This window comes from Aplidium turbinatum, chromosome 12 (genome assembly GCF_918807975.1).
Source record: "Aplidium turbinatum chromosome 12, kaAplTurb1.1, whole genome shotgun sequence".
In the NCBI taxonomy this organism is placed as follows: Eukaryota; Metazoa; Chordata; class Ascidiacea; order Aplousobranchia; family Polyclinidae; genus Aplidium; species Aplidium turbinatum.
Window position 1 is genome coordinate 21,747,950 of NC_137483.1, and position 16,610 is coordinate 21,764,559.

At 38.0% G+C, this 16,610-nt stretch overlaps 1 protein-coding gene across 4 annotated transcripts in view; it reads left to right on the top strand.

Moving 5' to 3' along the window:
• Nucleotides 1-2,881: 2,881 nt before the first annotated feature.
• LOC145781165 (uncharacterized) overlaps nucleotides 2,882-16,610 on the top strand; it is a 36,914-nt gene continuing 23,185 nt past the window's right edge. For all 4 annotated transcript variants that reach the window (XM_082592937.1, XM_082592938.1, XM_082592939.1 and 1 more), the window contains exons 1-3: nucleotides 2,882-3,351; nucleotides 4,853-5,010; nucleotides 14,169-14,290. In XM_082592937.1, coding sequence (XP_082449063.1) covers nucleotides 2,995-3,351; nucleotides 4,853-5,010; nucleotides 14,169-14,290 — 637 coding nt within the window. In that variant the 5' untranslated portion in view covers nucleotides 2,882-2,994. The remainder of the gene's footprint in view (nucleotides 3,352-4,852; nucleotides 5,011-14,168; nucleotides 14,291-16,610) is intronic.

Sequence of the window (16,610 nt, forward strand, 5' to 3'; positions counted from 1 at the left end):
AAAGTTTATCATATTTTGTTAGAATTGCAGTATTATCGTAGGTTTTGATAACCTCTAACCCAGGGTTAGTTTCCGCTGAATCCATCTATATTTTAGTATGTAAATAAGTGCTCTTATTTTCAGTCGATAAAGTATGAAAGTGTCCCACAACAATTGGATAAACTGTAGTTTTAAATCGAAAGAAGAATATTCCATTGATGAATTGCAGAATCTTGATGCGTCTACTTTAGTCAATTTGTTTACTATTAGAGAATGCTTACCAAAAGATGAAATCAAATATATGTAGGTTGTAGGTGGTTCAAAATTGTTTTTGTTGATTACAAAATTTTATGGCATTGGCTATTTGACTGGCACTGGTCTTTTAATCTGAAACACAATCATAATCATGCTTTTATTTGCGTCCATTGCGATAACATACAGTACACTGCGATCACAGATGCGATACAACAGACGACAGGAAGCAGCGAAGTGACATATAGTCTTCGAGTCAACTGCTCCCCTTATTTTGGCTTGCCTTTAAGTGTCTTTCGCCGAGACACAGCCGCGTGCTCTGGACCGGTGTCGAACCCACGTCCTTTCGAACGTCGCGCAGACGTTCTCACCACTCGGTTACGCAGCCGACAACACTATCAGACCGGTCATGACATATTTTTGATTTTACTTTTTTTTTCAAAGCAAAAGACGAGAGGAGAAAAACTGAAAAAAAGTGGCTATATAAGTTCTAAATTTAATAGTTTTATTCATCTGATTCAGCGGCGTGTACGATGTTTCTCAGGCTGGCATCCCCAAGGGTATAAGTTCGATTCTACTCGGAAGCGCTTCATTTTAAACTAAATTGCCTTAAAAAAAACACTGTCTAGACCAGGAGTCAGGGTTGAGAAAAACCCGGGTTTTTTTAAAAAAACCCGGGTTTTTTTGGGTTTTATTGTTTTTTTTTAAAAAAGATGCAAAAAAAAGTAGATTCATGCTTATTTCACCTCAAAACTACTTTTTACGAGTGAAGTGCCTTTCACTCACAGTACACGCTTGCATAACTCAATAAAATAATGCACTAGGGCTGTTGTTGCTTGAATGTTGCATCATCCATTAGTTTCAAGATCAAGTTGGATGTTGCATCATCCACTGATTTCTATACCAAGTTGATGCTACTGTGGTAGTGGTAGAAATCACATTATTGCATCATTTGTTTAGATTTGAAGGCAAGGAGCATTTATGCCATCATGTTTAAATATTTTTTATCATTTATATATATATTATATATAGTAATGGATGAGCAATTGAGCGATTGCGTGGCCAATTAGGCAAATGCTCTGAAACAGCCATGCGTTAGAATCCAGAATCTGTAATTGGTAAATAGCCTCCTAAATTGCATTTCACATCATATATACAGACTACAGTAGAGTAGTACTTTCACCAATTTAACTATAAGGCCTTCTTGCATAAATGAGTTTTAGTGTAGTATACACAAAGTGACATTACTTGATTTTTGTGTACTGTGCAATATCCACTGCGTTTTCAGTTTATTCTTGGAAATTACTTCACAATCACATCCTTAAGTCCTAATTTAAAGTTTGTTGTAAGTGCCTTGTAGTGTTTTTGTAAATTTTTTTAATTTTCCAATAAAAACTGGACAAATATGATGCTCTGGGTTTTTTTATGGTTTTTTTTGGTTTTTTTTAAGTGGGTTTTATTAAAAAAACCCACCCGGGTTTTTTTGGGTCGGGTAAAATACCAACAACCCTGGCAGGAGTGGGCAAACTTTTTGTACTGAGGGCCACATTTGAAAAAATGTTGCAGCCGGGAGGCCACACACTCTCATTACAAAGTAGGACAATTTACCCGGTGTGTAAATAAACGCATATTCATATTAAACACAATTTTTTTATTTCACACTCAGTTATGTTTAAAGCTATGCAATCATCATCACAAAAGTTAATGAGACTTGTGCAACTTTTCACAGTTTTTCACAATCTTCTGCAAATTGGGAGCAAGTTTGCTGGCCTGGTAGATATCCTCATAGCATCATGCAAGTTGGTGTCTGTCAGCAAAGACCTGTTCTTCGACTTGTTTATTTGAGGAACAAGTCTGAGAAACAATGACAGCTTCATTTGGAATGATTTAACGTGGACGTACATCTCGTGTGCAAATAAAACATTGCCGTAGTTTGCCCACCCCTGGTCTAGACCAAAGGTGACAAACCTGCGGCCCGTCAAAGAATTTAGCGTGGCCCGCAAAACAATTTGACAATCGCTCATGCTTGTTTCTTGTTTCAACGTAATCTTGTTTCAACGTAATTTGCCGATGCTTGACATTTGTCACATTAAGAACTGGGAAGCAGCTGACTCGATGACTGATATAGTCTTTCGCTGCTTCCTGTCTGTTGTGGTATTTAGATAGCTATGGTACTATTTTATTCGTATTGTTTATATTGTACCGTACTATTGTCGCAACAGACGAAATAAAAGGTTTCTCTCTCTCTCTCTCTCTCTCTCTCATGCATTAAAGACAAAAGACATCTCAGAGCTATTTTATGCTTTCACTGGTAGGCTACATCTTTCCTTTTCTATTTTCTTGCCCTAAACCGTAAACATTAACTTTCAGGGTTTAAAATTATAAAACGCTTCGAAAATTAAACTGTCATGGTCGTCATTATCAGTGCAAGTACTATTGCTCTATCCTTTATTCTCAAGTTGATCTGTTTTTATTTTTTACTGTTGTATGTTTTGATTTTGCGTAAGATAATTTCAACTGTGTGGGTTTTATTACTTTCATTCGTTGGCATTGCGTTCCAAGAAGTTTTGCAGGATAGTTTTACACGTTTTTTTAAGTTTCTAGGATATTTCGTTGAGTAATAGTAGCAATGTTACGAGAAAGGTGAGGTACGGTAGTATAAATGTAGTAGTATTGCTAAAAATTAAATGTCCATAAAATCAATACCGGTCATGCATCATAGTCTGACTATTGCAGAAACAATATTGCATCATAGCAAATACTATGCCTGACTATTGTGTTGTGTTTGGCTGTGGCACGACAGCAGTGCATAAACTTGGATTGTTTGGGTTTCCCAAAGATAGTACGCAAAAAAGGAAATGGAATAAATTTGTCAACACCACAAGTCAGTGGAGTGGACCAAAACCACACCATAGAATTTGTAGTCTGCATTTTCAAGAAGCAGACTTCAAAAATTTTTTAAAATTCAAAATGGGATATGCAAAAAGACTTTACTTGAAACCCGGTGCATGTCCATCAATTTTTCCTTCACCACCAGAAACTAGTGCAACAGCTCAAGGATCACATTCGACTTCTTCCTGGCCACCAGCTCATAGAAAACGCCAAGTTAATGAAGTACCGGTATTGTTGATTTTATAAAAAGTTTATCATATTTAGTTAGAATTGCAGTACAGATGAAATCGGTTAATCGAATCACCTATTTGCCAGACGTTTTGATACGATTGTACGATTGATTCGTTTAACCAATTTACTAAAAAAGGTTTATTTTGAATGGGTGTAATTGTTGAGAAGATGTCTGTGCTGACTAGGCTGCAACACACATTGCAACTGATACTTTCTACAACTGTTTACAGTAACAATTCTGGTTAAACTTTAAAGAGTTTACTAGTTCTGTGTTACATAACACTATGCAGTATGTTCCAGCCAGCAAAACTGGTCCTTTTTACATTGATTTATCGTCTGCAGACCTTGAATCAATGTAAAAAAGACCAGCTTTGCTGACTGGGGGAGCATATTGTAGGATCAAAGCATTTTTCGGCAAACTGCGGCAATCGGACTTCTTTTAATCTCAACTATCTCTGTGACGTCACAACGCAAACTTTGAGCGAAGTTTTAGATGCAAGTGCGCTATTTTTAGCTCCGTAGTTTTGAGTATGGAACATGGCCTATGAAAATAGTGGATGGTGGAAAAACACGGCTCACACTCACTGTTTGCTTTGAAATCGCAAAAGCTTTTTTTTTTCAAGTCTTTTGCGCTGTCTGGTAAAATAATTAATTTGCAATGTTCTTCAACTGAACAAAACTGCACAAATAAAATTACGCACTGCATTTCACAACAGTAGGCTACTTTTTTCAGCAATTTAAAAAAATTCTCCAAAGTTTTCTGGTTTAAACTTTTGAACATGCTTTTCAACACTTCCCTCTCAAGCTGAAGTAATTTGTCCACGTCCATTCCTTGGAAGGCCAGTCGCCGATGGTTGACATCAAAAGCATTTAAACTTCTTTATTGAGAAGTGTGATAATTTGTTTTGTCTGCTCTTTTGTTTTAATGAAGCCCAGCTGTGCGAAAATTGGTTGTTTGTAGTGCGATGTCTAGCACAAAAGATTATGGCCTGGGAATACAGACACTTGTCCTTGTTTTGATGGCATGCGTCTGTCTCACCTTTGCTTCATTTCGCCTTTGAACATTGCAGACAATTATGCGAAGCAAAAAAGAGACATTCTCTTTTCGCTTACGGGTACAATTATACTATTAAATGAATGAAGTATGCAAACGAGAAGCAAGTCCTGGTGCTTTTATCCGACTTATTCTTTTAAACGGTATACGTTTAACCGATGTTTTTACTTAACATTAGATTGGATTTGGTTTGGGAATTCAGGTTTTGATTCAAATAAACAATTGATACGTTTAAGTGGTATATATACTATTAACCGATTTCGTTGGTATTATCGTAGGTTTTGATAACCAGGGTTAGTTTCCGCTGAATGGACATCTATATTTTAGTATGTTTTACAATTATATCCTGCTATTGCCTAATCGTGTTATTATTTTAAAAAAATTTCATGCTGAAGAAGTACTATTCAAATACCGTACTTATTTACTAAGTGCTCTTATTTTCAGTCGATAAAAGATGAAAGTGTCCCACAACAATTGGATAACTGCAGTTTTAAATCGAAAGAAGAATATTCCATTGATGAATTGCAGAATCTTGATGTGTCTACTTTAGTCAATTTGTTTACCATTAGAGAATGCTTACCAAAAGATGACATCAAATATATGTAGGTTGTAGGTGGTTCAAAATTGTTTTTGTTGATTACAAAATTTTATGGCTTTGCCTATGATTTGACTGGCAAAGCCATAAACTATTTGGTCTTTTAATCTAAAACACTATTAGACCGGTCATGACATACTTTTTATTTTACTTTCTTTTTCAAAGCAAAAGACAAGAGGGGAAAAAAAGTGGCTATATAAGTTCTAAATTTAATAGTTTTATTCATCTGAATCAGCTGCGCGTACAATATTTCTCATGCTGGCACCCCCCCAAGGGTATAAGTTCGATTCTACTCGGAAGCGCTTCATTTTAAACTAACTTGCCTTCAAAAAAACACTGTCTAGAAGTAATCTGAACACTGATGAAAGCATTTTTTTTAAAGAAGTACCGTATTGTAGAGATGCAACCAACCCAAAAAATTTTTCCGCTCACCGCACCGCAACTGAATCACCTATCCGCACACTGCAATTTATCTGGAATTATGACACTGCATTGCGCACAGCAAATTACAAAATTTTCAAAAAATATCTTAACGCGTTATTGTTTAGAAAGTCAATTGTCGCAAAAAAAACACCCATGGCATATAACTGGTAACCTACCGGTATAGTTGTGCACTAATTGACTAGGCTAACCAGATCATATTGTCGTATCAGCAATGCATCTAAGTTCTAAGACATCATGCTTTTTCAAATAGAATGTTCTTGGATCCAGTATCACGACTTTTGAACACTTTTTGTAAGCAATAATGCAATTTTAATGTCAGTGGTTGTATAAACTACACCAGGGGCGGGCAACATACGGCCCACAACACGGCCCGTGACGGGATTTTGAGCAGCCCGCAGACAGTTTCCGGTCTTTGCATGATAATGTGGCCCGCGACCACTCTCTGCCGCAATTCCCAACTACATGCTTACTACGTCAAATAATAGCAACTGTTAGTTATTCTTGAGTTCTTTGAGGCTTTAAACTTAAAGTTTACATTAATTAAATACGATTTATTCCTTGTATAGGTAGATAAATACCTGATTAATGTAGCGATTCATGAATCCGGCCCGCCAAGTACTTTATTTTCACATATCAGGCCCGCCGACTGGAGAAGTTGCCCATGCCTGAACTACACACTACACAGACAGACAAGACGTCAAGAGTAAAACTTATAGCCTGAACTCACTGGGCTAACTGTTATAGTAAGTAATGCGGTAGTTGCGCTAGGCTGGGTTTTTTTTTTTCGGTCATTTATCGGTCATTGACCAATTTTTTAGCAAAATGTCCGAAAAAAATATAGTCAATTCGGTCAAAATGTCCGAAAAAATATATAGTCAATTGACTATAATATGACTAAAAATTAGGGATGCGCCGATTACAAAATTTTTGCCGATGCCGATTCTTCAATATTTGCCGATGCCGATTCCGATTCTTTGGTTAAATGATGATTAAAGCTGCTTTTAGTTGGTGCTATACAAGTGGTTGCGATTTTGTTACAAGTTGCTGCCTTTGAAATGTCTAAAAGCGTTCACTTTGTCTCCTGCTTTAAACAGCGTGATTTTTTACGGTAGTTCTTCACTGCTTGCGCGCTACAAAGTGGTGATAGACACGCGTTTTATTTGTCGCGGAAATCAGTTAAAAGAGACAAATTGCCATCGCTCACAGAGTGCAAAATCAATGTAGCTTAATGCAGTGTGCAAAATATTATCTTGTGCGGTTTGTAGTATTTTTCTCGCAGAATTTAAGAAAATGCCAGAAACAAGAAGAAAAAAAGACTAGATTGTAAATAAAAATGAACGCAGCGGTATTGAATATACAAAAACCTTTAAAAAAGTAACACACCAGCCTTGCATTCAAAGTGCATCAATAGGCGAAAAAGGAAAAACATCTTGTGAAGAAATTAGTATTGTTTTCGAACACGGAGTTGCAGCCAATCTTTTTGCTTAGCAAACACGTGAAAAAAGATTACCGGGTAGCTGATTTAATTACGTTTGCGCAATCACACGATTGTTTGTTGAACGCATTAAGCGTAACAGGCCTATACTTGGAATTTACTTCTCTCTGCTTAGTAAATTAACATTAAGCAACTTTCAGTGACTACGAATTTTACAACGATTAAACAATAATTACAAAGAACATTTCTGCTTTTTAATATTCAAAATTAAAGGCACGTAAATTAAAATGCAATAACATCAACTTTTCTCCAGTTGCTGGAGTAAGTCTGTTCCGTTGAGGCGTAAAAATATTGCCACCTGTGCTCAAAATTTGTTCGCTTTCGATCGAAGATGGTGGTGACGTCATAATTTAGACTACCGCTCTCCGAATGCTCGTTGACGCTGATGCGGTTGTTCAAAGAAGCCGTTCTTTGATCGGTATTTCCACGCGCTCGCGCTACTTTTGATTAGGAAACTTTGATAAAGAATCGGCAATTTCTTTCGATGCCGATTCCGATACCTACCGATGCCGATTCCGATTAATCAGCACATCCTTACTAAAAATGACCGAAATAAATAAAAAATGACCGAATTTTTTCAAGTCATTTCGGACAAATGACCGAAAAGTCTCAGCAAAAAAAAAAAAACCCAGGCGCTAGGCCTATAGCCTGGTAACTGGGAGCTGAGCTTATCAGCTAGACCAGGGGTCACCAACCTATTTTGCATGCGGGCCACTTTGGCACTAAGGAGAGCTGTGGCGGGCTGCACTAATAAAATTTTAGGTAATAAAATTGACTCTCATGCCAGAAAAGAACGCATTTCGTATCCAGCATTACATGTTGTTAATATTTGTCTTAGAATACCGCAGCAACAAAATTGGTCGAACTACACTACTGCCAGGCCAAGCTCCTTTAACAACACTTTTGACTTCTATAACAATGCCTAATAAACGAGGCCACTTGTTTTGCGCACTTATAGCGAGGTGAGCGGTTTAAACAGAATATTCATCGCCAAGCAAGAGTGGTGTTGTCACTTCGCTTCACAAAAGATATCTTGCATTTGCAATTAACAGTTTAAGTAAACAAGGAAACGTTTGACACATCGCAATACAGGCAACAACAGTGACCTACAAACATATCAGCGAAAAATAGGCTCCAATAACAGGGAGAAAGAAACCAGGCACCATGAAACAAATGCTTGTGGAAATCACCAAAAAAACGTTTCTGTCGTAACTCATGAACAATGTTCCCTCTAAAAAAGCAATGAGTTGGCTTTTCATCCTTTTGTGAGTCTATAAAACCGTCTTTCTTTGAATTTAGACAACTGTCACTTGCGGTGCTTGTCAGCGTGGCAAGAATTGTTGATTAACAACATTTTGCAGTACTAAGCTAAATATTTTCATAATGCAACCAGAAAAAGTCTCTAAATTTATGTATATATAATATTTTGCCAATTTGTTATAAATTGAGTTGGCACACCGACCTATTTTGCCAACAAAAACTTGCAAAAAGGGAACAGTGCTCGTGAAACACAATAAAGGTGATACGCACATTTGTGTGTACATGACATTTACAAACTTAAAATAAGCAACCCTATGCTCACAGTGTGGCTGGACATCGCATTGGAATAACTTCAAGCGATCCCCACCTAGAACTACAATCTGATTGGTCGGTTGGTGGAATCGCATGCAAAGCGAAAATATGCTTTCCGGAAAGTATTGTTTGTCTTCATGCTCTTTAACTCCTCAAGAAATGTATTTTGGTTATAGGCTACTTGTACGCGTACGCGGGCCGCCAGTTGATGACCCCTGAGCTAGACTATTAACCAAACACACCCGTACACTACAGCTTCCCTTACAAGCCAGCCCCAAAATCCCTGTCAACTGCAAGCCATTTGCATAGCTTTCCAGCTTAGGGTTTCCGTTAAGGAAAAAAAAATTATACGTGTTTCTAGTTTAAATTTGAAGTTTCAAAACTGATATTTCTTGAAAGTTTGCGCAGCACGGCTGTGTTTTCGCGTGGCGCTTTGCGCATGGCGAAAAAGTCAAAAGCGGCCGCGTACGCTGCGCAGTTTGCATCACTACCGTATTGTAATTTTTTACATACGCCAAACTAACTTGTTGAGAACAAAAATGCAATGTATCATTTGGCAAACACGGTCACATCCTTTTATGATGAACGAAAACTTACCCCGAGGAATTCTCAAATTCCAACAAATTAAAAAAACTCTAACTTTATTACTCATATTTGAAAAGACATGAAAAATTGGGCTTTAGGCTACTTAAACTCAAAGTAAAAATTCACCACAAAAATGCAGTAGCTTAACGATTGAGTCATTTCGGGTTAAAATTTAGTTTAAAAAAAGCGCTTCCAGGTAGGATTGAACTTATACCCTTGGTAATTCCAGCCTGAGAAATATTGTACGCGTCACTAATTCAGTTGAATAAAACTGTTGAATTTAGAACTTACATAGCCACTTTTTTCTCCTCTTGTCTTATGTTTTGAAAGAGAAGGTGAAGGAAAAAATATGTCATGACCGGTCAAATAGTGTTTTAGATTAAAAGACCGGTGCTGGTCAAATAGCCACTGCCAAATTTTATTTAGATTAATTCATTTAATGAAGATTTCTAGCTCTTATTTTTGCTTTGAAATGGCAACAAAAACTTATTCATTGGGTGTATTGGTGGTAAGAAAAATGACCAGAACTATTTGTATCTCAAATACAGTTGTCTCTACCAGACAATTTTGGGCTTGTTAAGCAGGGGCGATTCTCTGCCACTCCTATACATTCAGTAATTGGAGTTAATAATCGGGGACTACTGTAATAATTTAGTTTGTTGTGATACCAGTACCATCTAAAAGTCATGATAAGCATAAAACATTAACTGATTGATGTACAATTTTTAACACATGAAATAGTAAAAGCAGCCCTTGAAATTAGCTTCTATCTACTAGCGTTGGATTGCGGTGGCACTTGCCGTGTGCTTTAATCAAACGAAATAGCAGACTAATATACAAAACAAACGTGGTGTACTAGTAGCAAAAGCACACAGGCAGTGCAGCGTTTAATAAACACAACTATCGCTATCTAACACGTTAAGAGTAATTGGGAATGCATATTAATTTGATTGTAAATTTATTCACTTTACATCAATAGAATGTGGTTTCTTTGCACTAATGCAACACTTTCACTATCAAGGTCGCATCTCCACTTGCAAGTCGGATTATTTCTGTTGATTCCAGATTGGAAGACTTTGAATCAACAGTCAACACTATATAAAGATCGACGTTTTCAAGTTGTGATATAAACAAAACAAACGTAACTGCCTCCTTAACATCGCCAGACCACAACTAGGACAGGACGTAGACTGTAGGCCAATTGTTTAGAGCAGCATACGATACAATCATACGATCACCTAAACTTTAAATAAATCACATGACATTTAATTTAAAGTAAACGCCAAGTGGGTAAATATTGCGAATTTTATGCTTATTTAACAATGTCAGATTGAAAAAAATGTTTTTGATGTCAATTTGGGGGATTTGCTACTATTCGGCTAGTCCGATTCGGCTATTTCCCTATTCGGCTACAGTCCGATTCGGCTAGTTCCCTATTCGGCTACAGTTTTGAATTGTATTTGTATTTTATTCCACAATCGTAGGCGCCGACTTTTCAAAAAACTTTAGGGGGCGAGAAAGGTGATGACGTCAGTCACTTCAGTTCGTCATAACCATAACGCTATTTTACTCATTTAAAGTAGTCTTTGACTAAGCTTAGTGTCTTGTTTATATTAACACCCAGGTCGCAAACCGAATTTATTAGAACCGCTGCTTGAAACGATTAGTTTTTGTATGCCTAATCGTAATAATTTTGATATTGTTAGCTCATAATTGGAACAGTTGGAAAACAAGCCGATTCATTTCCTTTTTCGTGCGAGTGAATAACAACGATCAAGACTGTGAAGTTATCGAAATAAAACGCAAAAAAGTCATGATTTCAAACAGAGTGGAAACCCGCTATCTGTTTTATTAACCTCGTATCGCACGTTTTGCTAATTACTTACCTTCAAAGCGTTAACAACGGCGAAGTGTTTTCTCTTCTGTTTTTTATCGAAAGTCTTTACAGTCTTTTATCGAATACCGTATATACTCGAGTAAAAGTCGAGATGTTCGCAAGTGAATTTCACCTCAAAAAGACAGATTCAACGTATACACGAGACAAGCTATTGTCTCCAGCTGGGCAGTTTTCAAAATGAACGCATTTTTACTGCCGCAACATCATTGTTGATGTAGATTACGGAGTTTGAAACGGCGTCAAAAAGTAAAAGTTTTGAATACGTTTATTTCCAGTGATTCGAACTTGAATTTCAAATTTAATGATTTCTTGTCAATTCTAAACTTAATGCACTTGTTGAGCAATATGTAAAGCTCACGAGACAAAACAGAAAGAGCTGTTTTAAGAAATCGATTTTTTTATTTTTGCGTTTAGTTGTAGGATAATAGTCGTTCTTATTACGTAACATTTCATGATCGTTGAAGTTGATGTCAAACCTAAGTTGTCGCATAAAACAATGATGTCAGGTTAGCTAGGTGATAGTAGCGGTAAGAAAACGTCGTTATTACAGGGAATATCTGCGGCCAAGACCATTAAACATCTTTTCTTTTATCGGCTTTCAATTTAATTCTCACACATTGCGAACAAAACAATGCATTCTGTTGAAATTATAATTGATCTCACAGCGGGAAGACCTCGTTGAAAATAGCGTGTCTAATTTAGCTGGTTTACTTAATATTGCCGTGAATAGTTACGTGACTATTTCAGCAGCGTAAGTAACTCTATCATCTACTTTTAAATTGCCATACTGTATGAGAAAGCCATGCAATCAGCTGCTGTTTTGCGGACAAGAGCAACGGGTCCACGTCTTTTTAGGCGCAGACAGTTAGGCGCCGGTCAAACAGGCGCGCACACTGTGGCGTCTGGATATTTAGGTGCGGAGCACTGTGGCGCCCGTTCATTGAGGTGCTATTCCTAGTAAAGTCTGCAGATTGTATCAGCTTGGCAGGTAGGGCAATGCTTTTCACACAAAATGTTATATTGAACAGAAAAATATGTCATGGCTTCCGTGAGTGAAGCTGCTTAAACCGGCATTGCTTTTCACACAAAATGTTATATTGAACAGAAAAATATGTTGTTTTGTCAATGCGCGTGTGGAGATGAGGTGCGAGACACCGCTATACTACTCTTGATATTAGCACATCTACACAGGACATTTGCTATGCATCCTGAACCGGAATGGCCCGTTTCGGTGAGTCCGATTCGGTGAGTCCGATTCGGTGAGTCTGATCCCTTAACGGGGGATTTTTTCAATTTTTTTTTTTAATTATCGAGTACCGTAGCCTAATTATCATTGCCGTTTTAGGGTTAGAGATTTGGGGTTAGTGTTAGGGGTTAGAGGTTAGAAACTCACCGAATCAGACTCACCAAATCGGACTCACCGAATCGGACTCACCGAATAGTAGCAGACCCATCCTGAACACAGGTTGCAGCCAGATAGAACTTTACCTAATCTGTTATATATCTTTCGTAATTACTTCTACTCGGGATGGATTGGTCGTGCGGCGGATACGTAACCACGAATGAGATAACGCTCTACTACATGAATACATTTCTATGGGGCATATGAACCCTGCCTACAAGTTGCAAGCGTAATGGTGCGACTTTGCTCGTTATTAAACCTAGTCGGAGTTTCGACGGAAAACTAAGTTAATCTTCACTCAAGCCTACCACCCGCTTGAATATAGGCTACGGTATATTTTTTACTGATGTTTAGTGTAGTTATTATTTGACTTAGCTAAAAGTGAACTCAGTCAGAAACTTGAATAATTTATTGATAAAGCTTTCGCCGACGCAAACCTCAACTAACAAATAAACGTCGAACACGCGCATTAAAAAACAATATATTTTTCTGTTCAGTATGGTATAACAATTTGCGTGAAAAGCATTGCCGGTTTAAGCAGCTTCACTCACGGAAGCCATGACATATTTTTCTGTTCAATAAAAAATTTTGTGTGAAAAGCATTGCCCTACCTGCCAAGCTGATACAATCTGCAGACCTTACTAGGAATAGCACCTAAATGAACGGGCGCCACAGTGCTCCACACCTAAATATCCAGACGCCACAGTGTGCGCACCTATTAGACCGGCGCCTAACTGTCTGCGCCTAAAAGACTTGCTCCCAGAGCAACGTAGGCTATTTTTCGCTTTCGGCACTCTTTAAGTCCGTTTAAATGATCAAAATCTCTTTCGCGAAGTGTTTTATCTTTGAAACACCACTTGTAATAACCATTTTTGTTGCCCCTGGTTAGTGGTTGGGTCTAAACCCCACTCTTCTAAAGCTTCGATAATTTTTACTATATTATAAAATAAAAGAAACGATATTGTGGAATAAAATACAACATTCTCTAAATAAACAGAAGGCGTCGTTGGATTTGGAATTTTGTAATAGTTGAGAATTCTAATATATTCTAAGTTTGCATACAGATGGTGACGTAGGATACATGTCGATTTTATGTAAGCAAACATTTCAATTTAATAGTTCAAACATTTTGCGCTAAATTTCATTTCATTTCAATTTATTTTTCTTTGTCGGAATGCAAAAGAAACGTTATTGTGGAATAAAATACAATTCAAAACTGTAGCCGAATAGGGAACTAGCCGAATCGGACTAGCCGAATCAGACTGTAGCCGAATAGGGAAATAGCCGAATCGGACTAGCCGAAACGGGCCATTCCGCAATTTGGGAGTAGGTTACTCAAATGACAAATTCTGCAGGGAGAAGGCAAAATTTCTATCCAACGCTTTGATACATGACGAAGTATCAACGCCTTGAAGTAAAAACGTCATGTTTAGAATGAATATAAATGATTTTTAATGAAGTTTTTATATAGTATGTTTTTTGAGATTTTTTTTAAAAAAATCATCTTGAAATGTGTTTTAGTGTCTGCTTTTACACGGAATGGCCCGTTTCGGCAAGTCCGATTCGGCTAGTCCGATTCGGCTGGTCCGATTCGGCTAGTTCCGTATTCGCCAAATTTTTGAAAGTCCAACCATAATCCTTCCGTAAATCTAACGAACCAGCCGAAAAAGACTGCAGCCGAATCGGACTAGCCAAATAGTAGCAGACCCACTTTTATAAGCATTCCTGCTGTTTTATATCACATTGTCACAATGCATATGTATTTGCTAGGTGTCAAATGCTTCCAGGCTGTTTTCGTTGCTATACAGAGACAAGTGAAAGTCACTGCAAAAAACTGATTGGCGCTCATCTGTTGAATCATGTTGAAAGCTTGGTGATTCAAACTAACCAAAGTAAGTTGTTTTATTTATTATACGTAGTAGTAGTAGTCCAGTTTTAATCCGGTGTTGTCCCTGTTACCGAGGGTGGCCGGATTCACCTCCAAGTGCCGCAATCGTCTTCACACCCTGCCTCCACATCGATCTGTCTAACGCGTCCTCTCTTGTCAAGCCCACCTTGCTGCTTTCTTCCTCAACTTGCTTTTTCCATGTTTTCTTTGGTCTTCCTTGTTTTCTACGACCCTCCACTCGCAACTCCAGCGCTCTTCTCAAAACATCATCTTCATCCCTAAAACAACTTTAACACAAACATTTGGTGTAATTTGTAACAGGCTTTACAGTTGTCAGCATCCAAGTTTTTTTTTCCATTTTATAAACTGAAATATCCTGACACCACAGTGTGTGCGCCTATTGGACTGGTGCCTAACTGTCTGCACCTAAAAGACGTGCTCCCTCATGGACGCGGGTTCACACTTTCTCCTTGAAGATGCCATCCTGCTACTTATTCACACCACAAACAGAATTAACACCTTGCTAATATGACAAAATGAGTTATAGACAAGTTTCACATAAGTTTAAATCTCCACGTTCAGCAGTAGCTATGGTGAACTCTTCACAAAACGAAAAAGATAAAACCGATGTTATATATCAAAAAGTGGAGTGGTACCGTACTAAACATTCAGGCGAAAGTGAATGTAACCCTGCCTGTAAGGGGTGGTTTATGGACTGTTCTCAGAAAGTATATATATAAGTTGGATGGTCTACCATAGACAGATGGTCTAGGTGACCTTTTTGACCAGTGGACCATCTAGCTAGGAGGCCTTCTGACTAGTGTACCTTCTGAACATAGGTCGGTCACTCCAATGGTCATGGTGTCATCATACATCTCCGAATGTTACAAAATAAAATCATTTCCATAATTATGACAAATATTCAAACACTATTGGCTCGTAAGGGGTTTATAAAAGGGTAACAGTAAGAGAAAATTTGGCCAAAAAGCCAATATTATGAGAAAAAACTATCGTGCAAAAACCTGATGTGATGGGTAAAATCTGATGTGATTTTTGAAATCAGCAGCCTCAATATACCCCAAATCACATCTTACATTACAGACACAATTTTTTTATCCCATTTTGTTGGCCTGTGTAATCACTACCGGTAATCATTTATCAGAAATGCTTGATTATGCGACAGTTCTCCCCGCTGTGTAAAGGTGAAGTTCAGTTTGAAACATATCAGTGTGCGTGGTTAAGTACTGTACCTATGTACTATGCAAGTACAGTGTATTGTGTAGCCTAGAACGTAGAACCCACTTAGTTTTAAATACCGGTGCAAAATCTCTCCAAATGACTTTCAACCTAGCTGTTGCAAAATAACATCGTCAATGCAAGCTGAGTAAGATATGAGTATGCAGCCCTCGAAATTAGCTTCCATCTACGACGGCGAAAACATTGCCGTCGCCATATCAACAAACCTTGGATTGCGGCGGCAATTGCCGTATGCTTTAATCAAACGAAATTTCATGCACTTCTTCATCGTGTCACACGGCGGTAGCCCAGAGAATTACGCAAGCTATTTTATGCGCTGACAATGCTCTTGTGAACTGTAAAAAGTTTGCAACCTTACAAATACTGGTTTAATTGTTACGCAAAAGTTATTCTTTCATCGAATAAACGGTTCTTCGGCAGTAAAGAAAAGTATTGCTTCCGATCATATGGCATCGCGTTCATGAAAGGGCAGTTTTGCGTCCAAGTATTCCAGTGACGACGTGACAACCTCATCCTCTGATGATTCCGACTCTGATTAGTTTTTTATCCAACAGACTTTGTGTTGCTCGCAGTATCCTAATTGTGCCGAAATTATGTGAGTGTATACGTAAATCGAGGCAATCTTCTCGCAGGGAGCTATTGATTTGTTACCGGTACCTGATTGAGCAATTAACCGGTACACGACAACTGGGCGAGACAAAGTGGGCGATACCCACTTGGGCGAGACCAGGTGGGCGACGAGACAAGTGGGCGATGAGCCAAGTGGGCGACGGACCAAGTGGGTAACGGCCAAAGTGGGCGACGGAAGCGAAAGTTTAGCCGTTCGGAAAAGATATGACTTAATTTTTACTTTAAAATACAATGATTGATTTGTGGAAGGGAAGCAATGAGAGTTCTCACGCTGAGTTTCACGAAGCATTGGAAGCAACATTTTCATTATTTTTTGTAGCCTAGTAATACCAATAGCGCTTGCTGTTTGATGTTAATTTGCATTGTGACATCATCTTGACACATTATTTTGCAATTTGCAGCATCAGGGTTTATCGTGAAGCTTAAGAGAAACCTCT